The sequence below is a fragment of the Phyllostomus hastatus genome, unplaced genomic scaffold, assembly GCF_019186645.2.
Source record: "Phyllostomus hastatus isolate PE091 unplaced genomic scaffold, TTU_PhHast_1.1 phas_contig_98, whole genome shotgun sequence".
NCBI classification, from domain to species: domain Eukaryota; kingdom Metazoa; phylum Chordata; class Mammalia; order Chiroptera; family Phyllostomidae; genus Phyllostomus; species Phyllostomus hastatus.
In genome coordinates this window covers 3,617,637-3,641,728 of record NW_025333999.1, presented here as the reverse complement: position 1 = coordinate 3,641,728, position 24,092 = coordinate 3,617,637, and the positions used below count along the sequence as shown (strand labels likewise).

General features: G+C 57.8%; 1 protein-coding gene across 5 annotated transcripts in view; it reads left to right on the top strand.

Moving 5' to 3' along the window:
* NFIX (nuclear factor I X) overlaps positions 1-23,516 on the top strand; it is a 92,650-nt gene extending 69,134 nt beyond the window's left edge. For 2 of the 5 annotated variants that reach the window (XM_045852855.1, XM_045852854.1), the window contains exons 3-11: positions 2,972-3,034; positions 3,297-3,371; positions 3,964-4,084; positions 5,231-5,367; positions 7,998-8,120; positions 9,991-10,166; positions 15,499-15,646; positions 17,728-17,819; positions 22,269-23,516. In XM_045852855.1, coding sequence (XP_045708811.1) covers positions 2,972-3,034; positions 3,297-3,371; positions 3,964-4,084; positions 5,231-5,367; positions 7,998-8,120; positions 9,991-10,166; positions 15,499-15,646; positions 17,728-17,819; positions 22,269-22,283 — 950 coding nt within the window. In that variant the 3' untranslated portion in view covers positions 22,284-23,516. The remainder of the gene's footprint in view (positions 1-2,971; positions 3,035-3,296; positions 3,372-3,963; positions 4,085-5,230; positions 5,368-7,997; positions 8,121-9,990; positions 10,167-15,498; positions 15,647-17,727; positions 17,820-22,268) is intronic. The other 3 variants (XM_045852856.1, XM_045852857.1, XM_045852858.1) reach the window with 3 other exon arrangements.
* Positions 23,517-24,092: the final 576 nt, after the last annotated feature.

The following is a 24,092-nucleotide window of genomic DNA, read 5'->3' as shown; positions in this document are numbered from 1 at the left end:
TCTCACTAACCGTGGATTTGTGTGTTTGTTCAGCTGGTGGTTCTGATAAGCCCCATGCTGCCAGATAAAAGCTGAGCAGCCAGGAGGCGGGGCCTGGGGCCTTCCTCCTGTCTGTCCTGAGGCCTGGGGTTATCCCCTCCCCCAGGGAGCCCAGACAGAAGGGAGTCAGGTGCTGGGGTGTCGTGTGCTCCCCAGTGGCTGTCCAGAGCAGGCACTGATTTCAGGGCATGGCTCCCAAAGAGCCCCTTGTGTAAGAAAGCTGGCCCAGCTGGCCCCCACCTCTGGGTGGGGAGGGTGTCTCCTCGCCCTCCCCAGAGCCCGTGCTAGCCCGCCCAGTAGCCTGCAGCGCTGGCTGAGCTCCTGCCAGCCCCTCCCCCATCTGTCCAAGACACGGTCAGAGCTGACTCGACAGACACAGGCCTGCTCCCATCCCCTGTGGTCCTGTTGGGACAGGGGTCCATTCTTGACAAACTAGTGGAGCCCTTGCGCCTGGGGACGGCCCGTGGGGGCTTCAGGGCTTTGAGCAGAGTGCAGTGTCCCCAGGCCCCTGGCCTCAGCCCTCCCAGTCCTTTCCATTCGGAGGTGCTGGATGAGAAGGAGGGTGGGGGCCCAGGCCGCAGCTGCCCCGGCTGCAGGGCTGGCTTCGGTGCCTCCGAACCTGGGTCCAGATCTTCAGCATCTCTGCCTTTTGTCCCGGAGCCGAGCGGAGCCCGCCGCCACGGCCAGAGGTGGTGGCATTGTGGGGCGCCAGGCGTAAGATGGCTGCCAAGGGCTAAAATGGCTGCCAGCAGCGCCCGGAGCAGCGCCCGGAGGCGCGTGGCAGCAGCGACGCCCGGCTGATCAGCGTTCCTGCTCGCTTCTCTCCACGGAGCTAACAGGAATAACAGCAATAACGTTTGGGGCAGTGTCCTGGTTTAGAAGGATTTCCTGTTTGTGGCGCTCTCCCGCAGCCCCATTTGTCTCTGCCTCAGCCGCTGGTTCACCTCCGTCTCTTTGTCGGGTTCTGTCTCGCCTTTGTGTCCCTGGGTTGGGCGTGTGCATGCGCAAAGCTTTCGAGCTCCACCGGGCCATTTTCGGGGACCCAGACCAACCCCACCAGGTGGATCCAGGGCCTCCTCTGTCTCCCCCACTTCAATGACCCAGACCTGGGGGGCTTGGCGGTGACTCAGCTGGTCCTCAGACAGGTGGGGCTGGTAGGGGCCGTGGGGGCAGGGGCAGCAGAGGCTAGAGCGTGTGCCCCTTGCTGGGCTCCACAAGGGCATCCTGTGGCTCTGGCCTTCCTGAGTTAGTAATTAGGGAAAGAGTGGCCCTGAGGTAGCAGGCCCATAGCAGGGGCCCCAGGAAGCCCTAGGGTGGGCCGCCGCTGCCTTGGCCCCTCCTCTGCTCTCTCTTGGCCTGTCTGGGGCCTGAATCAGGCCTAGAAAGCCAGGAATGGCCTAAGGTGGCAGAATGACAGAAAATTCACACTGACAAAATGCTATGGCACAGAGAGGTTGCCCTCCCCAGGACTTAGGAGGACGTCTGGTGAGTTCTCTCCAGAGCAGAGAGTGCCACTAACCAAGGGTGGCCTGGGCTGGGCACAGCCATCCCTGTGTGTGAGTGTACCCGGCCATGCCGCAGGAGGAACCCCAGGCTGGAGGGGCTGAGGGGGGCCTATTAGCAATTTCCTTTTAAATCTCTATTTTCTTGATTTGTGACAAGATTTGTTATTATTTTTTGGCATTAAAAAAAAAAAAAGACCTGGCAAGGTAAAGGATGGGGGAAGTGGGGCCTGAAACCATCCTGGGGCTGCCTATCCTTTCCCACCGACCACAGTGAGGCAGGTGCCCAGGAAACGGCTTGAGCCATGATGGGGCCTTTGCTCTGAGAAGGCTGCTGTTCTGCCTGCCAGCTCCAGTGGGGGCCCATGTCGCCCTTTAGGAACCTCCTTGCTGGTAACTCTCCAGTGGGAGCATCTCAGCTGTGAGGCCAGTGGGGGGCAGATTCCCAGTCAGTAGGCTGATCTTAGGGTGGTGGGTGAGACCAGGAGGCAGGATGGCTCCAAAGAGTGGGGCACAGCCCTGGCCAGCACTAGTGCCCAGTTTTCCAATGCCACCCCCATGTAGTTCCCCCGCGAGCAGCTGATTCTTTACCAAGTGCCTGCCTTCCTCCTGCCCCACATCCTGCCCAGGCCCCCCTCCGCTGCCCTATCACCAGCTGTCGTGCCCAGGCAGGCATTCTGGAGGTCCCCGTTGTGCCCTAGCACACAAAGCTTTGAGGACCTACGGGGTGGGGGCGGGGGGCTTTCCCAAGCTCAGCAAAATATTCACACACACACTCCACCCTGCCCCCAGCCCTCTGTGAGCTCCCACTGCACAATGGGCCCTTGTTTCGGGGCTCCCTCCGAGCAGCTGTGGCACTGGGGCATGAGACAGCCCAGACAGGCTGGCACAGAGCGGGCAACAGCGTCAGGGCAGACCTCCCCTCTCCGTGTTGCCAGGCACTGCCTGTAAGCATAAAGGTGAGGTGGGGGTGGCTCAGGAAGACAGGAATGGCTCCAGTTAATGAAGTGAGGAAAGGAAGGGGCTGCTTCTCTGGGCACTTGAGGTGGGTGGAAGATGGCGAACCCTTGGGTCCATCCCAGCTGTGCAGAATGGTCGCTGGCTTCTCTCCTAGGTACCCTTCTTGCCCTGTCAGCCAGTGCTGTTTGCCCACTGGTGACTGTTGCCAGGGTACATTGCGCAGTGTCTGGAGATGGTTTGGGTTGTCACAACTGGGGTGCTACTGGCATCTAGTGGGTGGAGGCCAGGGATGCTCCCCAACACCCTGTGGTGCCCAGGAATCCCCACCACGGTAGTTTCTTCTCCCTCTTCTGGTCTCCGGAGTCTCCCCGGGCTGCTCCTGGAGCGGGGAGGTGTTTACAGGGCTGGAGAGGTAGCTGTTTGTGGGGCACTTTGGTTTTGACCCATCTTCCCCTTTGTGTCTCCTGCAGAATCCGGACAATCAGATAGTTCAAACCAGCAAGGAGATGCGGACATCAAACCACTGCCCAATGGTCAGTTCCCCCAGCCCACCTGCCCTCCTGCCTGCCCTGCCCCCCAGGCCCTCCTCTGCCTTCCACCATTTCTTTCCCCTTTACTCAGTTGTCCCTTAACTGAGCTTTGGCTGCCAGCTAGAGGGGAGGGGACTCACCTGGAGCATACCACTTCTTCCATGGGAGCAGTGGGGAGGTGGGGAGAACTTTGAGGAAACCGGCAGGCAGCCTTCCTGGCCTTGCTTCAACTCATTCACACTCACTAGCTCTTTTCCCTCCTCAGGGCACTTAAGTTTCCAGGACTGTTTTGTGACTTCCGGGGTCTGGAATGTGACGGAGCTTGTCAGAGTATCACAGAGTAAGTGAGTTCTTTCTTCCTGGCCAAGGCTGAGTCAGCAGGGATGGGGGTGAGGAGGTGGCCCCCTGCTGATGGGGTATGGGGTATTACTGGGGAAGGGGGCAGACAGGGCTTCCTGGGACGTCACCTGCCTCATGGGCACCAGGCTGAGTGGAGCGGAGGTGTCCAGAGAGCCACATTTCTAGTCTGTGCTTTGGAAGAAAAGAATCACAAGTAGGCCCTGGCTGGTGTGGCTCAGTGGATTGAGCACTGGCCTTTGAACCAAAGGGTCCCCAGTTCAATTCCCAGTCAGGGCACATGTCTGGGCCAGGTTCCCAGTTGGGGGCATGTGAGAAGCCACCACACATTGATGTTTTTCTCCCTCTCTTTCTCCCTCCTTCCCCCCTCTCTAAAAATAAATAAATAAAAATATATTTTTAAAAAAATCACAGCTAAGGGCTCATGTCCAGCAGCCAGGAGGAGGTTTCCCTAGCAGGCTGCACAGGGATCGTGCCCTGGGGCTTCTGGGGAGCTTCACTGCTCATGGCAACAAAACAGACTCCACTGGGCCTCCTGCACCTTCCAAACTAATCATCTTCTCCCTTCTTCCCAGCTCCTGTTGCAACAGCATCAGGGCCCAACTTCTCGCTGGCAGACCTGGAGAGTCCCAACTACTACAACATAAACCAGGTGACCCTGGGGCGGCGGTCCATCACCTCCCCTCCTTCCACCAGGTAAGCCCTGCGCCCCTTGCCTCCCTCCTCCCTGCCCCTACCTCCAGGTCATCTCAGGTGTTGTGAACAGCTATATTACAGCTCCCTGAGTGCTTCAAAGGTCACCCCTTGTTGAGGCCACTGGCTCCAGGGCAGCCAGGGCCTACTGTACCCTGTACTCCCCGAAGTTCCTGCTGTGGGCACTCAGCCCTGGGAACACAGACCTAAAGAAAGGTGCTCCCAGTGGGGATCCAAGAAGGCCTCTCCCTTGGGAATGTGGCTCCAGGGCCCAGACCTGCAGCGTGCTGGGAAGGGCATGGGGGGACACTCCAGGAAGACAGAGCAGCCTCCATCCCAGCCGAGGCTACACAGGCTGGCGGGACCACTCGTGGAGGGTTTCGGAGGCCAGAGGAAGGTGTTTAGACTGAAAACCCACTGAATGATTTCAAGCAGGAGATGCTGGGGATGTGTGCTCAGAAAGCGCCTATAGTAGCCATGTGCGTGGGGAGAAACAACAGCGAGTCAGAGGCCCTCCACCTGGCTGGAGGAGGGCCTGAGCCCTGGAGGTGGGGGAGTGGAAGAGAGGGAAGGGTGCGGTCATTCAGCGATGTCCTAGGGTGGACACAGTAAGGCCTGGTCAGGGCCAGTTGTACAGGGCAGGGTGGGATCTCATCCCTTTTTAAAAAGACTTGGATGTTGTGCTTTATTGTGAGGATTTTGGTGTTCATCCTGATTTGTTTAAATATTACAGTAAAATGTGATACCATTTTCACACTTACAATATTTTGATGGTGGAGTTTTGTGGCGCTCCCTGGCGTTTTTTTCCCTGGTGAGCGCCTCAGTCACCTCACCCAGCCCTGGGGGCTGATGGGAAATAGAAGGTGTGGCCCAGGAAGTAGCTGAGGATTTTGCCCACTTCTTTGACTTGGGCAGCTTCAATAGATGATGGTATCAAGGACCAAGAAGGTGATAAAGGAGGAGGAGGATCAGGCAGGCCCAAGGGGTTGCAGGGCTGGTCTGGAGGTGGACACCAGTGAGTGCCCAGAAATACTGCTGTCAGCAGGCAACTGCTCCCAACATGGAAGGCCCTCGGTGCAGGCTCACTCAGCCTGAGCACCATATCTATGCCTGCCCTTGGCCCACCTGCTCCCTCTCCTCCTTTTCCAGCACCACCAAGCGCCCCAAGTCCATCGATGACAGCGAGATGGAGAGCCCTGTTGACGATGTCTTCTATCCGGGGACAGGCCGCTCCCCAGCAGCTGGCAGCAGCCAGTCCAGCGGGTGGCCCAACGATGTGGATGCAGGTATGGGTGTCACAGGGCCTGGCCCAGCACAAGGGCACCCCAGAACCTCTTCTTCCCCACAGTTTACCTGGCAGTTCTCCCACCGGTGCCCCCACTGTTGGTACTGCCTGGCTTCTGGCCTCCTGATCTTCCAGAGGAGGGCAGTCCAGGCTGAAGAAGGGAGCAGAGGCGAGGAGCTGGGCTGTCACCGAGTGGGCAGCAGCACCCAGTGGCATGGCAGGAGGAAAGCAGAGGCCTCTGGTGCCCTGCAGGTGGCCGTGGCCTCCTGTTCAAAGCCTTCTTGGACTTTTTCTCTTGGGATTTCTGTAGAAAGGTTGCCTCAGCTCTGTGGTCTTCATGGTGTAAAGCAGTTTCTCACACTGGGTATGGCTGACACAGATGGGGCCGGGTCACTTTCTGTGGTGGAGCGTCCTGGGCACTATAGAGTGTTGAGAAGCAGCCCTGGCCTCCACTCACTAGATGCTAGTGCGCAACGCCCCTGACAGGTGTGATGGCCAAAAATGTCTCCAGACACTGCTGAATGTCCGTTGGGTGGGGTGAGGAGAGACTCTTCCTGAGCTGAAAACTGCTGGCTTAAAGGGCTCGGCTTCCCAGAAAGGAGCGGAGTCTGGCAAAGGGTGAGCAGAATTGTCTTTAGGTCTCCCAGCCACCTCTAGCCACCCCCTTCCTGGTGAACCCAGCCACCGTCACTTCCAGGCTTGCTAGGAGGCGTGGGTAGACCGGAGAGCCCAGGTGGGATAGAAGATGTGCATGAGTGTGTGTGCACTTGTGTGCAGGTGTGAGGAGGCTGGCTGCAGGGCACTTCTGCCTGGCACACTGGTGGTGCAGTCTGTGTCATGTCCTTGAGAGAGTGAGCATCTGGGGTAGAGGGTGCAACCCCACATGGGCGGGGTGTGCACCGGGCACCTCTGTTGTGCTCCAGCCTGGGGACTGAGGCTTTGTTTCCCAACACAGGAAGATGAAGGTCTGACCCAGTGGTACTTTTCCTGGTGTTTTCCAGATGTGACCCTACTGGGAAGGGCCAAGTGGATGGGCAGGGGGCTGGGCTGGGGGAGAAACAAAGCCAAAGGGTGGGGAGGTGCTGTCCAGACACAGAATCTGCTTCTGCTCTGGGCTCCTCAGGAGGCGGGGAGGATGGGAAGAGGGAAGGAGGGTTCTCCTCCAGGCCTTGGGTTCAGGGAGCAGGCTCTTAATCACCATTAAGGCTTGCCTTTGTGGGACATCACTCCATAGGACTTTGGGTGCCCCTCCCAGAGTTTCCTGGAGGCAGGTGGGGGACATGGGCCAGCACAGCTCAGATGCTCCCCTGGGGAACCTTGGGAGGCATAAAAGCAGTTGAGAAGCCTCTGAAGACACCCCTGCCAGGGCCTCAGTTAAGTGACCGCTTCTGTAAGGCCTCATGTGCCTTACAGATGCATCCGCCATGGCTGGTGGCCTCCAGGCCCCTCTGCCCAGACGTGGTTCCCCAGGAGCCCTCCCCTCTAGGCTCCTGCTCTCTCCTTTCCTGGCTGTCTGTGTAGAGCCTGCCATTTCTGCTCCTTCTGGCAGTCCTGCCACGCATGCACAGCTTCCAACATCCTCTTGCCGTGGCACCCCAGCTTCCTCGCTTTCCTCTTTTCTTCCTTGCCCCCTTTCTATGTTGCTTCCCTGTGCTGAGACAAATCGCCAATTAAGCAGCCCAGCTGCAGGACAGGGAACAGCTGGGGAGGTGCTGTGCGGCCTAGGGGACAGCTGTGCACAGCTGGTGGGGGTGCTCCCCCCCCACACTGTGCCAGCTATCAGGTGGCACACAGCTGCCGCCAGATAACACCTCTTCTGGCGGCGGCTGGGAGTTCATCCTTCCCCCGCCTCTTCCCTATGCCGTTTAAATGGCTCTTATTTCTCTGTTCTGAAGTCCCCTAGCCCCCCACCCCCAAACTGACTTGATTTGTGCCTCAAAGATGGCAGCTGCAGAGATCTGCTCCGACTCCACCTTACCCCTCCCTCCCAGCCTGGTCACAGCCTCGGAGGCTCAGCCCAGGGACCAGACAAGCTCCTCCAGAGGACTCAGCCCTGGGGCCCTGCTTGGTCATAGTGTTGTTTGGATGTGGTGCCCCCTGGGCACTGAGATGACCTTGGTGGGCAGCATCAGGGTTCTAGAGGGGTGTTCTCTGTGCCCCTGTCTCCTGCTAAATGCCACTCAAGTTCTGGCACCAGGAGCAAAACAAAGCCCTCAAACATCCCATCCTGAGACAGTCCAGCCTTTGGGGCCCCTGGCCCAGGCAGCTCTCACCTGGCCAGCCCTGCCCCCAGTGCCCTGCCTGGCCCCCTGACCCTGTGTCCCACCCTTTCGTCTGTGCCCCATGAGCTTGCTGTGTGCTCATCAGGGGACAAGATGGACCCCACTCACCCCCTGCCCAGCAGCCCCAAGTGCCTCACTTTCCTCTCCTCTCGGAAGCACTCGGGGCTGGCTGGTCTGCACGCAGGGCCTGAGATGCAGCCCCATGGGGCACAGGAGGCAGGAGGAGCCCTGTGGGGGAAGGGCAGCCGGGAGGGCCAAGGAGAATGAGTGAGCTGCTGGCTTCCCGCCTTCCCCTGCTCCCGCCCTGGCCCAGCTAAACCTGCACTGTGTTGCTGATTCCTCCCCCCAGGCCCGGCTTCTCTAAAGAAGTCAGGAAAGCTGGACTTCTGCAGTGCCCTCTCCTCTCAGGGCAGCTCCCCGCGCATGGCTTTCACTCACCACCCGCTGCCTGTGCTTGCTGGAGTCAGACCAGGTGAGAAATGGGGGCCCAGAAGGGGACATGGGGGAGGTGGCGGAACGCTGAGGGGCAGCTGGCCAGGTGAAGGGGCCAGGGTCCGTCAGGGCGACAGCCCCAAGCTCTCCGAGGGGGCTCCAGTACGGCAGCGGGTGGGCAAGGGAATGGGCCCTCCCTCCACAGCAGCACCGGCCAAAGGACCAGCCAGCCGCTGGGCCTCCTCACCTTGTCCTCAAGCATCCTCTCACTTGCTTCTCACTCCCCACGTGCACGTGTGTGAACGTGCTTGCAGGTGTGCTATGTGCTTGCATGTGTGCACCTGGGTGCGTACATGTGTGGCGGGGAGTGTGCTTGTGTGTGTGGACATGTGCACAGGCCTGTCCTCAGGCCTCCTCTGACTCGCCCTCTGACTGCGGAGACCTCAGGCCTGCCCAGTTCTCTTCTCCCCGCGCCAGCTGTGGTTGGGAAAGCTTAGGCTTCTCCCTCTGCCCTCCTTTCAGCTATTCTTTCCCAGCTCCTGGCCATGCTCAGGGTCTGGCTTCCCAGCACCAGACCAGCTTGGCATGGGGCACAGATTGACAAGAGCACTCATAGAAACCTGGGGTCCCCCGGTGGCACCTAGGCTGTTGTTCCGGGAGTAGAGCCGGCTGCTGACGTCGGGGCTCTCTGGCTTTAATCTCTAGAGAAGGCCCTGGGCAGGGAGAACGCCTCTGCGTTTCTGAGGGGACAGAATCAGGAAGTTGTGGGAGCTGAGTCCTCAGCCTCACCACTCCCTCACTTCCTTCTCCCTCACCTTGGCACCCATCTGGCACCCATCTGGTAGAAAGAGGCTTGAACTTTTTCTGGACACAGCCCTGTGTCCACTCACCATCTCCTGGGCCCTTCCATAGGACACAGAGAACAGCAAGGTTCGCCCTCCCGGCTTCCTCCTCGGGGCCTCCTGGCTGGGAGCCCAGAGGCAGCCTGCGCTGGGGCAGGGTGTGGTGGCCTCAAGGTGGGGGCAGGGAGCCCAGGCCGTTTGCTGCGGGAGGCAGCCGGCCCAGCTCCACTCAGCTTTTATGAACTCCAGAGAGAAGCCAAGTTTCCTCAGCCCCCTAATGAAACCGAGAGCAAAAGCGAGCTGATTGGAAACAGACGGGCAGGAGAGGGCTGGCTGGGGAAGGCTGGGGCCTGCTCCGGGGCGCGAATTGTGTGTGTGAGCTCACGTGCACAAGGACGCATGTGCGAATGCGATGGGGCCTGGGCAGCAGCGACCTGGCGCCCGCCCACCCACATGCGGGAGATGCACGGCTCTGCGTGCACGTCACAGGCCCGTCCCGCACAGGTGCGAGTCCAGTCCCCCATGTCTCCTCCCTTCTCCAGGCCCCACCCATGCCCTAGCCCTCACCTCAGGAGCAAAATGCAAGGGGGCACCCAGAATCTCAGTTGTCACAATTAGTGGTGTTTTAATGCATTATTTTTAAAAATTAAAACTTTAGAAAAAATAGACAGTGAGCAAATGTCGACATTTTAAACAAAAGACCAGGCCGACGCTGTGCTTGCAGGACCTGCCTTGCTCGTCACACTGTGAACCGGGCCTTGGTCCCCATCAAACTGTGTTTGCAAAGAAGAGCAGCTGGTGGGGCACAGGCCCAAATTCGCCAACTGGATTTTTAAAAATATTGCATTGAAATGTTATTTACCTTGATGACTAAGGTTTTTTGTTGTTGCTGTTGGTTTGCACTATCTCCCAACTTCCACTCAGAGGACGGCCCCTCATTTTCCTTACCCTGGTCCTGGCCCTGCTCTTGCCTGTTCTCCCTTTCCTGCGAACCCTCAGTGCCCTGACCAGTGGTTTACCTCATCTTCTGTCCGCTGATGTCCTCTCTTCCCGCCCACATGCATGCAGGGAGCCCCCGGGCCACGGCGTCAGCGTTGCACTTCCCCTCCACATCCATCATCCAGCAGTCGAGCCCGTACTTCACGCACCCAACCATCCGCTACCACCACCACCACGGGCAGGACTCGCTGAAGGAGTTCGTGCAGTTTGTGTGCTCAGATGGCTCAGGCCAGGCCACCGGACAGGTGAGTCGAGAGGCCCAGTAGCCCCACCACAGCTCATCTCTGTGTCTGTCCGTCTGTGTCAGGATTACAGGGAGAGGGCCTAAGAGCCGGGAGCCCACCTGGGACTGGAGCAGCAGAGAGCCGGCAGTGCGCACACCTTAGCTTTCCGGTCTGGGGTAGGGGCCTGTGTATTGTGCCGGGGCCGCTCTATCACGGTCTAGTCCGGAGAGCTGGAGGCAGCAGCAGGGCCCGCCTTGCTCGGGCACCTTGCCCTGTCTTCAGTCTCTGTTCCCCCAGGAGTGCACCCATGAGCTGTTCAGTCCAGGCCCAGCCCCTTAGCTCCTCATGCCCCTCTTCAGCCTCAGGGCTGTGAGGATTTTGTAGGTTCTAGGCAAGGTTTCCCAACCATGGCCCTATCGCCACTTGGGGCTGTTCATTCTCCGTGGTGTGAGGCTGTCCTGGGCATTGTGGGGTGCTGAGCCACAGCCCTGGCCCCCACATGCTAGAAGCCAGCAGCACCACCCCCTCCCCAGTCATGATGATCAGGAGTATCTCCAGACTTCAAACTCCTGTTGGCAGGACTCTTAACAAAGAGTTTCCAGGTTACTTATGGTTTTGTAGCACAGCCCTGCTCCTTAACCTGGGAGAGACTGGTTTCCCATGGAGCTCTGCAGGGGGTGAGGGGTAGAGGGTGTGGGGGGACATGGCCCTTCTTTGTTAATGATCTCTAGAGCCTGGGTCACTGACAAGCAGAATCGTGGGGTAGCTTAGCAAAGGAATTATCCCAGACATTGGTGGGCCAGAGACAACCCTTCTTCAGTGGGAAAGTGGTCCTCAGTCCCTGGGGGACCACTCTGGGTTGGGAACAATGGTCTCTGAACCTTTGGAAAGGTTCCAGAGCCCCAGCAGCATGATGCATTATGAGAATGTCCAGCTGCTGTCCCCCAGTCCGTCCAGAGGTTAGGTGGGGACGTTGCTCAAAGGGCCACGACGAGGGAAGCAAATCAGAAACCCATGCCAGACCACACCCAGGGGAAGCAGCGGGCAGCCTGCAGGTGCCCTGAACAGCGTGGGCGTTTGCTGAGTGCTGGTGTATTATTGGTGGGGCAGCGGGGGGGCTTCCTCACTCCCTCTTCCCTCCCTCCTGCTTTCCCTCCTGCTTTCCAGCTCCTTCCCCTCTGTGCCCTTCAAGGGTTTCTTTGCTGACTCTGTAGTTCCTTAGCACACTCAGAGCCTTGCCCACCTCTCTGGACAAGCTCTGTTTGCTTTTAGGGGCATTCAGGGAAAAGTGGATGTGACCCCTGACAGCTACTGCACTTTCTCCAGAGATGCCATCAGAGTCTGTGGGAAGTGCCAGCCCATGTCCCAGGCCCCTTGGGACTTGTACAGTGTGGATCAGAGAGGCCTGGAACCCTGCCTTGCCTGCCTTCTCACCTACAGAGGCAGCTGGGGTTTGGAATCCATGAGACCAACCTGGGGGAGCAGTTTAGTCCAGAGAGCCAATCAACCCCTTGGCATCCTGACGGCTGGGTCCTGACACTCTCCCTTGACTTGACTGCTCAAGATTAGGGTCTCACTTGGCCTAGAAGGTTCTCTCCTCCAGACAGGTACTTGCTCCAAGTAGACTGTGGACAAACACTGCAGGTAGGAGGAAACAGCTACCCTGGTTAAACAGGGAGGCTGGCTCGGCTGGGGAGCAGCCTCTTTGAGTTTCTTCTTGTGACCTGTTGTGCCCAAGAGAAGATGGGGTGTCTGTGGTGAGCCTGCTGCAGCTGGCCCACTGTCTGAGAGGCATCTAGAGACAGCACCAGGCTGTGGAGGGGGAGAGCGCCAGAGGCCCCGGATCTGCAGCTGACTTGGTGGCAGGGGGTGGCCCACACTAAGCTGTACTTGCTCCATGGCCACGTTCAGAGCAGTAGTTAGCATGCAGAGTCACCTGGAAGCCTTGCAAACACACAGGTGGCTGGGCCTCACCTGATTCTGATTCAGTAGGTCTGCAGTAGGCCTGAGAATCTGTATTTCTCCCCAAGTTCCAGGCGCTGCTGTGGCTTCTGTTCAGGGGACCACTTTGAGAACCACTGATCCAGAGCTAGAGGAGTCAATTTGTAACTTCCACGAGAGTTCGAAGTTACAGATCATCTTTTTAGAAAAATATGTGCATACAAAAGTTTTACAGATGATTTGCAGAAGGGTGCCCAGGTGCCACTTATGGCCTATCTTGGGACCCCAGTGTAAGGCCCTGATTAAGGAGAACCATATCAGTAAAGTCTGAGGCTGAATGGAAACACCTCTCAGAGATGTGAAGAACAGAAAGAGGACGCCTCGTTAGCTGTGTTTCTGGCAGAGAGAAGAGACCACCAGACAAATGCATTGGAAAGGCCGCAGGGCTCAGGGGGCATCAGCAGGCCTGGTTTTAGCTCAGTCTCCACCACCAACGCTGGAGCAGCCAGGCCCTCCTCTTCATCGGTCACTAGCATGCACTTCTAGCTCTTAACTCACGAGGCTTTAAGTTGCTGCAAAGTCACACTTTGAGATTTTAAAAACCTCAACTTATAACCCAACCAGAGCAGAGACACCTAGCCTGGTTGGAATTTGCTTCTAGAAATCAAATGTTGTAAAAAAGTAGGTTTTGATGTCCAGCCACATGAAACTGGGATCAGCATTATCGGGTGGGATTAGTGATTTAGATCCTCCTGGGTGCAGACTGGCTCTGGGGACTAGAAAGAGGTAGAAGCTGCCCTGGGAGCCAGAGCTGCCCGGAAAGGCCCTGCATCTCAGCTTCCTGGGGCCCTGGGCTCAGGATGGCCCAGAGAAGAGGAGTGAGGCTGTGGTCTGTGGAGTTTCCTGCCCTGATTGAAAAATGAGACAGTGACCTGTTAGGCCATGGAAAGGAGGGAGAGTGGTTGCTGCTTGTATCTCAACATCAACCTCGCAGAACTGGAAACCCCTCTGGCCTGTGCCTGGAACTGAAGGGACTGTTTCTAAAATGACACTTGACATAAAGGGTCTCCTGCCCAGGACACAGATGGGGACCAGCAGCCATGGCTTGCTTGTGTCAGGGGCCTCTGAATGGGCCAGAAGAATGAAGTCCAGAGAACCACTTGGAGGGACAATGTCAGACCCAAGCTGGTCCTTAGAGGTGAAGGACGATGGAAAGAATGGCCAGGGCTTACAGGGGCGTGAGGCTCTGTAGTTCTAAAGTGCGTCAGGATGGACTAGTTGATTTGACTCAGTGGGACTCGAATGCTGTAGGCTTGAGCCACATGGAGGTGACCCTCTGTGGCTCTGTGGCTCACTGGTGACCGTGGGTGGCAGTGTGCTTTAAAGTCTCCAGTAGAGGTCAAGAGCATCCTGGAAGAACAAGGCAGAGAGAGATGGATGGTGGTTCAGGGAGTTTGGCTGGTCCCCACATTGGGGACAGTGTTTTGTGAGCGGGCCTTGACGGGTATAGGAAAAGGCATTCTAGGCGGGTTCTGCAGTGAACATGTGTCGCCCAGCTGCTCAGGCTGTGTATCTGGAAGCCCCAGGCGCTTTGCTGGGGGGGAGTCCCTGGGGGGAGGAGGGATAAGGGCACGAGTGCTGGGAGACCCATCTGGCCTCCAACATGGGGGCCCTGAATGCCAAACTGGGGAGATCCTATTTTATGTCAGATGCAGTGAGAGCTATGGACGATTTCAGGGGTCAGAAGTCTGAGCATCCAGCCATGTCAAACTGGGATTAGCACTATTGAGTGGGACTTGGATTTGGAGAAGAGGGTCGTTGAGCCTGCTGGAGGAAGTCCATAGGACCCCTGCAGTCAGACGTCGCTGTGACCTTCAGGCTGTGCCAGTTAGTGCCCGGTGGCTTTGGACAAACCACTCAGCCACACAGAGCCTGTTTCCTCAGCTGTGAACAGGGGGCGTAGAGCTCCCCTTGCAGCAGGGTGTCCCTCTTGCAGTGCTGATACTGTTTGGACAGATGAGCCTTCGTCTGGGGAGCCATCTTGGTCATTGTAGGGTGTTGAGCAGCATCCCTGTCTCCACCCACTAGCTGCCAGTCGCATCCCCCCAGAAGTTGTGCTAACCAAAATGTTTCCAGATATGGCAGTGCCCCTGGGGAGCAGAATGGCCCCCAAGCGAGAATTGCTGATTTACACATTCGTTGTCGGATTGGATACAACGGGAGTAAAGTGCCTGGTACAGAGCTGGGCGCCAAGGGTGCGGAGCAGAGGAGCACACTGTCAGCACAAGGGAGACTTCTTGTGAGTCTCATTGTCACAGTCCAGGCAGAACCAGTGATGACAGAAAGATGGGCCACCTGCAGACTTGGTGGTGCGGGTCCCACAGGAGTGGCCTACCAGGAGGAGGAGGAGCACAGGGGCATCCCACCTTGGAGAACCCTGGTTCGCTGGTCAGGCAGAGCTTTGCTCCATGAGAGAGGACCCAGTTTAGGACGAAGAGCTCTGGCCCAGCCCCGCTGAGCTCAGGGTGCTGGTGGTCCTCAGAGACACTGCCCAGAGCAAGGGGAGGTACATGCCCAGAACTCCAGGGAGGTCTCTCCAGTGAAATTGTGCCTGCGAGAGGCCAGGACCTTTGACTCACCTGTGGTGCCTACATCCCAGGAAGCCCAAAGGCTGATGCACGTAAGGACATACAGAGGAGTGTGAGGCATGAGAGGGAATCAAGGGCAAGGAGTGGATCTGGTGACCCAGCATCTGGGCTTCTGAGAGCATTGTACAAGGAGGTCTGCTCGAAGAACCTCGTGGTAACTGGAGAGGCAGCAAATGGATTTTCCTCCCATGTTCTTCTGTAGCAAGTAGACCAGCACCTCAGTGTCCTCAGGCTGCTGGAGTTGAGGGCAAGGCCCTCAGCGTCCCCTCCAGGCCATGATGTGGGGTAGAGGATGGCAGTCCTCACCTCAGGGATCTGCAGAGGGAGACATGCGTGTGTTTGGTGGGAACACAGGGGAGGGGCAAGCTGACGCATCTTTTCTGCTGTAGGAAAAGGTCTTCAGGAGTGTGCGAGTTCCAGGTGCAGCTGCTCTGTGGCTAGGTGGCATGTTTGGTACCTAAAACACGTTCCCTAAGAAATAACAAACCATCCATCGGACACTCTACTCCCCTTCCTCCTCCCACAACTTCAAAGGAGGACCACACACACACACACAAAAAAAAAAAAAAAGAGAGAGAAACACCAGAGAGACCAAATTGAGGCCTCCCACCCTCATCCACCCTGTGCCCCAGGAGAGAGGACCCTATTCTGCACCTTCCGCCGGGAGCGCCTGCTCTCAGGAGCGAGCTGGCGTGGCCGCGCAGGGGAGCGTGTGTCTGTGTGTGATGTGCCTTCATGCGTCACTCTATTTATGTTGTTCGCAGCCCAACGGTAGCGGCCAGGGCAAAGTCCCGGGGTCATTTTTGCTACCGCCGCCGCCTCCAGTGGCCAGACCTGTGCCCCTTCCTATGCCTGATTCCAAATCCACCAGCACTGCCCCAGACGGCGCCGCCTTGACTCCTCCATCACCTTGTAAGTGGACGATGAAACCGAAACCACAAAGCCCAGTGTCCTGGCTCATCCAAACAGTCTCCACTGCAAAAAGAAAAGCCCCGCACGCCCTCCCCATCACCAAATCCTCCCCAACCCAGAGCACCACAGAGCCTTCTGCCCAGATGAGAACAAAGCTGATCCCCCCAAACACAGCCCCCTGGGCCTCAGTTGCACCAGCCAGCACACCACAAGCCCCCCTGCCCGCCCACTGCTCCCAGCCCGGGCCCCTGGCCCAGGCCCCTGGGGGCGGGAGGGGGAGCACAGTGGGGCGCAGGCCAGGGTGCTGGCCAGGGTGGGAAGGGACAGGGAGGCACCGCCATGTCATCTACATGCCTGATTGCTGTTTTTTTTTCGTTTTTCGTTTTTTTTTTTGTTTTGTTTTTTTTATTTTTTGTTGTTGTTTTGTCGTGCCCCCCACACCAAGAAAATTAAATGTGACCACAAGGCGACGCCACCACCATCCCCTTTTTGCCTTGCCCCCCCTTCATTCAGGCCTCTAAAAGTGCAGCAGGCCAGCCCCTGACCCCTCCCCTTCAGTCTCACATTTGGTTTCTCGTTGTTCCTCTTTTTTTTTTTTCTCCCATCCCTCTCCCCTTCCCTCAATTCCTTCCCCAGGTTGGATGTTCCAAGGACAAGGGAGGGCTCTGGACCTTGGCTTACTTCATCTCTTTCTCTCTTTCTCTCTCTCTCTCTCTTTTTTTTTTTTAACCAATGGCAACTTTTGTCCAAGGGAAGAGAAAAATCTGAGTTGGGAGGCCCAAGGTAGACCCGACGTGAGCGACAGGAGAGGTGGAGGGTGGGCAGCGTGCCGTCTTTGGGCAGGGCATGGGTAGCGCTTCCGGTGCTCTGGGGGCTGGCAGGCCACAGGCCAGGACTTCTGGGGCCGCAGTGGGAGGGGTGGCCCATCTCACCACTTTTCTTCGTCTTGCGCTCTCTGTCTTGCCTTCTCTCATGGTTTGAGTTCTTTTCCCTTCTCCATCCTTTTCATGCCACGTTCCCATCTACATCTGCCATAAGACATTAAGTCATGGTCATGGTCACTGGAGGTGGGCAGGGTGGGAGACGGGGACCAGGCTGCAGGGTGGCACTTCTGGACAGAAGCTGGTGAGCATGGGGTCCCTGGGGTGTATGGGGTACAGGGCAGGGGGTGGGGGGCTCCCAGGCTGTCTGTGACCCTCTTCGTCCCCTCTGGGGATGCGCTCCTCCCTGAAGGTTCAGGGCCCATTCTCGCCCCTAGGAGTTCACAGAGGGCGTTTGGCCCATTTGCCCCTCAGTTGCCCCATACACTCAAGCCCCGGCCTCTATCCAGCCCCCTAGCCACCTCCCCCTGTGCTGTGGCCCATCGCAGGCCCTGGGTACCACAGGACCCTGGGACCTCGCTCATCGGTCAGAGGAAGAGAACGTCTGAGACGTGTCACCCCTAGGCCCTATCCAGCAGCCAACGCCTGCACCCCTCTCCAACCCCATCCCATCCAGCCCTGCCCTCCCTTGGGCCCCTTCAAGTTCCCCAAACCACTGGCCCAGTCCTTGGCACTGTCCACAGTAGGAAATGGGCAGCACCCAACTAGCTACTCTGGTTGGAGAGGTGGCCCAACTGAGACAGTCTTCCCCAACTACAGTGGGGCCAGTCTCCCAGAGCTCCCACCCTCCTGCCCCCCTTCTCTCCAGACCTGAGGGGGCCAGTGGAAAGCAAGGGTACTACTGCCTTGGGTGCTTCGGGAGGAGGACTGTCCCTGGCCTGCCCAGTGCCTGGTTAGGGGGAAGTACGGGCTCTGCGGGACCTCAGCCCCTCAGCCGAAGCCTCCAGGGCCCCTCCCTCACCCCTGGCCAGGAAAGAGGAGGCCTGGCTGAAGCAGACTGCTGGGGGTGGGGGACGTGAGAGTTCCTGGTGAGTGAGAGGATGAAGGGGCCCCTGCGGACTGTCCTTCCCACTGCCAGCCTCAGCCCGGGCGGCATGGTCTAACCCAGTGTCTCCCTCTCTCAGCAGCCCCGAAGGGCAGTGCCAAGGTGGGCTGCAAGGCCTCATGGGGGTTTTCCTCTCTCTTTACTACTCCCCACAGCATTCGCAACGACAGGCGCCTCCTCTGCCAACCGGTTTGTCAGCATCGGACCCCGGGACGGCAACTTTCTGAACATCCCACAGCAGTCTCAGGTAGGAGTGTGAAAGCGAGCACAGGGGGACCAGGCACCTCGGGGTCAGGGAAGAGGCCAAGATCTGTGGGTTTATCTGGGAGAAGGGGCTGGGGCAGGGCTGCAGGACTCAGGAGTTTGCACACCCAGTGGAACCTGCCTCCCCAGGCTGATGCCTCCAGGCCCCCTGGTTAATCGCTAATTGGATGATTAGCTCTGACAGCCTTGGCCCTGGGGAAGGTGGCCGAGGACCCAAGGCTAGAGGTGCTCTGGGCCAGGGCTGGTAGAAGCAAAGGTAGAAGCCGCAAGCCCAGTCAGGAGGAGGACAGCATCTGCCTCGTTGCTGTCTTCCTGCTTTGCTGGGAGCCCTGGTCTCCAGCTCTCCCCTCTTGCCTGGTTTTGGGTGGGCTGGGCAAAAGGTGGAGGAGGGACAGAGCTGGCTGGGTGGGCCACATGCCCAGAGACTGGCAGGGCAGGACAGGTCCCGTTACCCCCTGGAAGCCCCTCTCCCAACTCCCCATGAATCCTGTTAGAAGGGCTGCCAAGCTTCTGCAGCCCCCAGTCCCACCCCCATCTGCCCCCAGGTCTCACAAGGAAACACCAACCAACTGCAGCTCCTTGTGGACACTGCTTTGCACAGGCATCTATACACACGCACATGTGGCCCCCCTCTCCCGTGCCTGCCCACAAGAGGCTGGGAATAGCCTCCAGAGCCCAGGGCCCATGGGACACAGGGAGCACCCTCCTCGGGCGTAGGGCAGAGGCAGCTTTTATAGTGTAGAAGTTCTTTTTACAAAAACACAGCCCTGTAAGCCCAGGGCCTTGGTTTTAGCCCCGGGGAAATCCACCTCAGCCCAAGAGCCCTGGGCCACCTCTTTCAGCTCCCGCTCCCTCTCTGCCCTGAGGCCCGAGTCCAGAGAAAGTTAGTGGATAGAAGTTTTGTATGTGTGGTTTGAGGTTTTGTTTTTTTCCTTTTCCTTTCTCTCCCTCAAAAAGCCAAAAACTTTGTCAAACTACAAACTTCAGAGCTCCCTGGTGGGAAGGAGAGGAGGGAGGAGAACTTCAGCCCCCTTCAGCTTCCCACCCCCTTTCCCCAGAGTCACGTCTGACCCGTCTGGTTTCCAAGAGCAACCAGACATGATGTAACACCCAGATGAACTTGAACTTGGGGGTGTTGAGAAGAAAAACAATGGCTCCGAGCAGGGGCTGGAGCCAGCCCCCTCCTCTCTGTGCCAGGGAGCCCGGGAGAGCCCTGCTGGCAGAGGACGGGAGGGGGTGCCAGAGGAAGGGACCTCTGGCGGGCCTCCCCTCCCAGCTCTGGGCTGGCACCAGGCTGCAAGGCTCCATCGCTCCCACCCGCTCCCGCCCTCCCTCCTGCCGCCGCTAGCCGGCTGCCTGCAGCTCTGACTGTTTCCCTGCTTGCTCTCTATGCTCTCTTGCTCTCGGGGACCACAGCCACGAGCTTTCCTCATGCCTCCCTGTGCTTTCCCTTCTGCACTTTCTCTGCTCACTTTGCTTGGACATTGGGGCCAAGTCAGAGTTTGAGGCAAGTTTGGGAAAGTTTTCCTTCCTGTTGTTCCTGAAAGGGGCCTGGGCCTTGGCCGGGAGCAGGCAGGTGTGTACAGCGGTGGGGGATGAAGGGGGGACCAGAGCTGGACAAGCCTAGCCAAGAGCCCTTGGGCCTGGGGGTAGGCAGGCTGCAGTGGGTGGGCGCCAGGGGTACAGTGGGGGTCGGTTTCCACAGTAACCAGTGACTTTAGCTGATCTCTGGAGCACCAGATGGAGAGAGAACAATAGAATGAGGGAAGAAAAGAGAATTTTTGCAATTTTGTCATTCCCTGGGCAGCGCTTTTTACTTAGTTTTAATCAATTTTGGACCTGGCTCAGGAAGCAGGGAGGGGTGAGCAGAAAAGCCACTCCATGCTTGGCAGCAGATCCCTGTTCCTGGGACCAGTGGGGAGGTGCTGGGGACCCTGTTGGAGCTGCCTTTGTCCCTAACTCCAGGCCTGGAATTGGAGTCGTCCTCCTCTGAGGGAGCCCCTCCACCAACCGGTCTGAGCGCTGGTGGTAGTCCTGCTGCTGCCCTGCAGCTCAGGAGACCCTAAAGGGGCCAGCCTGGGGCTTTGGCTTGGTCTGCTAAGGGCAGAGGGACTGAGCAGGACTTCCATGTCCTGCTTATCCCCAGATCCCCTTTTCCCTCACAGAGAAGGGGAGGGGCAGGCTCACAGCTATGGCAGTGGTGTAGGGTTCCAGTGTAGCCTCTCCTGGGAAGGGAGTCCCAGAGAGCGCTGATGTGAGGGCGGGGGTGGGGGTGCAGCTGGGTATTGGGGGGATGGCTCACCCAGGCAGTCCCATACCTCCAAAGGCCAGGACTAATGCCCAAGGCTGGCTGCTGACCCCCGCCCCAGCCCCTGCCCACACTGGGGATGCCTCAGACCTGGGTTTCCCCCATGCCTCGCCTGCCCCCTCCCTCCCGTGAGCCTCCTGTTTGGCCTTTAGTCAGTTGATAGGGTCGGACTCTGGGCAGGTCGTCTCTGCATGTTGTGCAGCATGTGGCAGGAAGTTCAGCATCTCTGCCCACCCAGTAAACACCAATAGCGCCCCAGTCACTGTGACACCCTCAGCCCCCACATTTTCGAATGTCCTCCAGTTGCACCATCCAGTAAGATAGCCACTGGCCATGGGTGGCTGTTTAAATTTAAATTAACTAGAGAAAAATTTAGTCCTTCAGTTACACTAGTCACATTTCAAGTGGTTAGCAGCCGTGTGTACTTGCGTTCTCTACGGCAGCACAAGTAGAGAATGTTCCCATTGTCGAAGAGAGTTCTGGGTGATCTCTGAGACCTTTTCTCACTGTAAAACTCGAGGTCTCCGTCTCCCAGGGGGCACCCCCCCAGTCAGAGCCTCGGGGGCAGGTCTGGCCTGCAAACCTAACCTGTGTGACCAAGACAAGTGTTTTCAATAGTGCTGGAAATTTTCACATGAAATTCTGTCTGGATTTTTGGCTGCTTTTGAAAACTTGGCTGCTGTGGCCACCCGAGGCCCTTACTGTGCCGAGTTAGCAGTGGCCCTAGGCAGGTCAGGGAGCAGCTGGGAGCATCGACTCTGAACTGCCCCCGGCATTTGAGTCCCAGCACAGCCATGGGCTGTGTGGCCTTGGGCAGGTCAGCTTACCTTCTCTTTACCTAGCATCTGTGCAGGGTAGGAGCAAGGGTAGAATGAGTCAGGTCCTGGTGTGTGCTCTGTGGTTAGTTGTGAATATCTGAGTCTGTAACCCAGAGCCTGGGAGAGGCAATATGCGTTTTCAGGAACCCCCATTTTGCCCCAAGGGTACCACCAGGCATAGCTAGGCACTGTAGATGTGGAGGAGAATGCCCTACATCCGACCTTTTGGCCACAAGGTGGGGCCAGAGCCTTGGGTGAAGGACATTGCCAGGTATCCCACCATAGGGAGAGGGGAAGGGGTGTCCACCCTGGGTATGTTTTGTGCTCCTGGCTACCAAGGCCCTTTTGTGGGAATGTGGCGCCCCCTGCTGTCACCCTGAGGGAACCGACACCTGCCCTAGGGAGCCTGAGGTCCTTTCCAGGGCTATAGCTTTAAGGCAGCGATTTTCAACCTTTTTCATCTCATGGCACACATAAACTAGTTACTGAAATTCTTCGGCACAGCAAAAAGCATATTTTTTGCCAATCTGACAAAAAATAGGTATAATTTTGATTCATTCACACTGGATGGCTATTGTTGTATTGGCTATTGTCATTTCTTTTTAATTTGACAATCTAAGGGAAAAGAAGTCAGTGTCCCTGACTAGTCAGGTATTGCATGCTTTACACATTCTTGCAGCACAGCGGTTGAAAATCGATGCCTTAAGGGTAGAGGGTGAGGGAGGCGGGTGTGTATCTGCTGGCCTCCTCCCCCAGCACCAGCACTGCTAGAGACTGAAGCCATGTGGTGTCCCTCTCTTGCCAGCCTTTCAGCCTGTGGGACCTTGGCTGTGGTATACAGACGGGAATTTTTGCTTTTAGTCCAAAGAGACAGAAAGAAAACTCAGCAAGAAGCTGGCCACCCCCACCCCACTCCCCAAACCCCTCTAGGGACAAAAGCTCCAGCCTGGCATCCTCCCCACCCTCCAGGACCCACACAAAAACCTAAACAATTGGAAACATGGCCAGATCCCAGGTCTATGATTGTGCCAGCATCAGCCACGGGGGTCCTACCCGCTGGGCATGGTGCCCGAGGGAAGGCCAGCTGAACGCTAGCACTGGGGGGCAGGGTCTCTCAAGGGACAGGATTCCCATAGGAGAGACTGACAGAAGGGGCTGTACCTCTGGGTGGAGTGTTGGTGTCCTTGGCTTTGCTGGGGCTGGACCCTCCAGGGGCCCGGGGTACCACAGTCCCAGGGCCAGGTGGGAGTGAGGAGGGGCCTGCCCCTGCTGTTCTCAATGTTGCCTCTTTTTTGTCCCGATTCAGTCCTGGTTCCTCTGATAAGATCGACAAAAGAAATGACAAAATGAAAAGAAGAGGTTCCTCAAACGGGGGGAGAAGAAATTTTGAGACGTGGAAAAAAATCCCCCAGCCCAGCCCCACCGAAAAGCAAAAATTAGACATCATCAGCCACTCAGCCCTTCTCTCCTCCAGCCCAGGGACCCCTGCAGGCCCCCCGAAGCAGCCCAGTTCTCTGAGAGCCCTCAGAAGAGGTCCCGTTAGAGCTGTGCACCAGCAGCCAAGCAGAAAGAAACATGCAAAACGGACTGAGAAGCAGAGGACAGAAAGAAAGAAAGGATGCAGCAGAACTTCCTTCCTCCCCCATCCCATCCTGGCCTTCTGGGGAAAGGAACAAAATCCCCAAACAAAGCAACCAGCACCGTTCTGAAGGGGCCTGTCCCCCACCCTTGCCCTTCCTGGGAGAACCCCACCCTCGGCTGGGGCCAGAGCTTCACTAGGGGGATCAGAGGACTAGCTTGTAAAGACGAAGGGTGCAGATCCAGAGGGCACTCCCCTCCAGACCCCGCCTGCCCGTCCTCCCTGCCTTGCCTCTGGCTTCTTCCATCCACTGCTCTGAACCGGGTGAGGCAGGGTGGCCTCGGAGTCCCCCTGCCCCACCCTTGGGCTAGAAGCCCCACTCGCTGTGGGCAGGGGGCTTCCCCTGGAGCTAGTTTCGTGTTCTTGGAATGGAGGGTGTTTTGCCACCCCATCCTGAGCTGCAAGGGTAGTTCCCTGGGACCCCAGACCTCCCTGTACAGTCCATAGGAAAAAGAATGCTCTCAAAGGTCCGTCCCAGCATGGGACAGGCCCCTCTTCCCTCCCTCCACACTTCCCTCCCTCCACAGGCAGGCCCGCAAGGTTGCCCTCCTGCCATGGCCTAAGTGAGGGGAGACGGGCCCCAGGTCACCCCCACGCCCCAGCCCGCATGCAGGTGCCCTTGTGCCACCCCATCGGTCCCTGCCCCTCACGCAGACAGCCCTGCTGTGGTCGGGCCGGGAGAGTGGAGGAGAAAGGGGACCTGGAGCCAAGCGAGGAGGAAGGGCAGCCGCCGCTGCCCTCGGCTAGAGCCGCCACCTGTGCTAGGTAGGCGTCCTGCTGGCCCACTTTCAGTTCCTTTGGAGGGTGTTGGGTGTCGTCCTTTTTCAAATGTGTTTTGGAGCTTTCTCTGTCCTCCCCCCCACTTTCCCCACCACACCACCCCTGTGGCCACTTCTCTCTGGATTTCAGCTGTAATGTTTTTACTCTTTATTTCGGGGTGGGGCATTAATTGTTCAGGTCTTCTGCTGTTGCAGTTGGGAACTCCTCCTCCAGTTGAGCAACTTGGGAACAATTTGGTAACACACCACAGGAAGTAGCTCCCCCCTCCACTGAAGCCCCCTCCTCCCCCAAGGGAAGGTTGGGGGCCTGTCCAGAGGGTTTTCAGAAGCCCCCCTGGGAGGGAGGGGAGCAGGAACACACCCAGCCCAGATCCCGGGTGTGACTTGGCCCCTCTGGCTTGTCTTTCTGTGCCTTACTCCCTCCTCCCTCCATCTACCCTCCTTGGACCCCTTCTAAGTCCTTGTGCCTCTCTCTCTCTCTCTCTTTCTCTCTTTCTTAATTGTATGAAAACACAAAGCACAGGTCGGGATCCTCCGAAAGTCAGTCAACCCAACATTGCACCGCAGGGGTGGGTTATGGGTTTTATTTATTGTGAATCTAGTGTGTGAGGCTGGCCCCCAGCAGGCCAGGGAAGGGAAGGAGGGGAAGGGAAGAGGGCCCTCACCTGGGGCCGAGGGGACCAGTGGAGGGCGCCTCCTCCCCAGCTGGAAG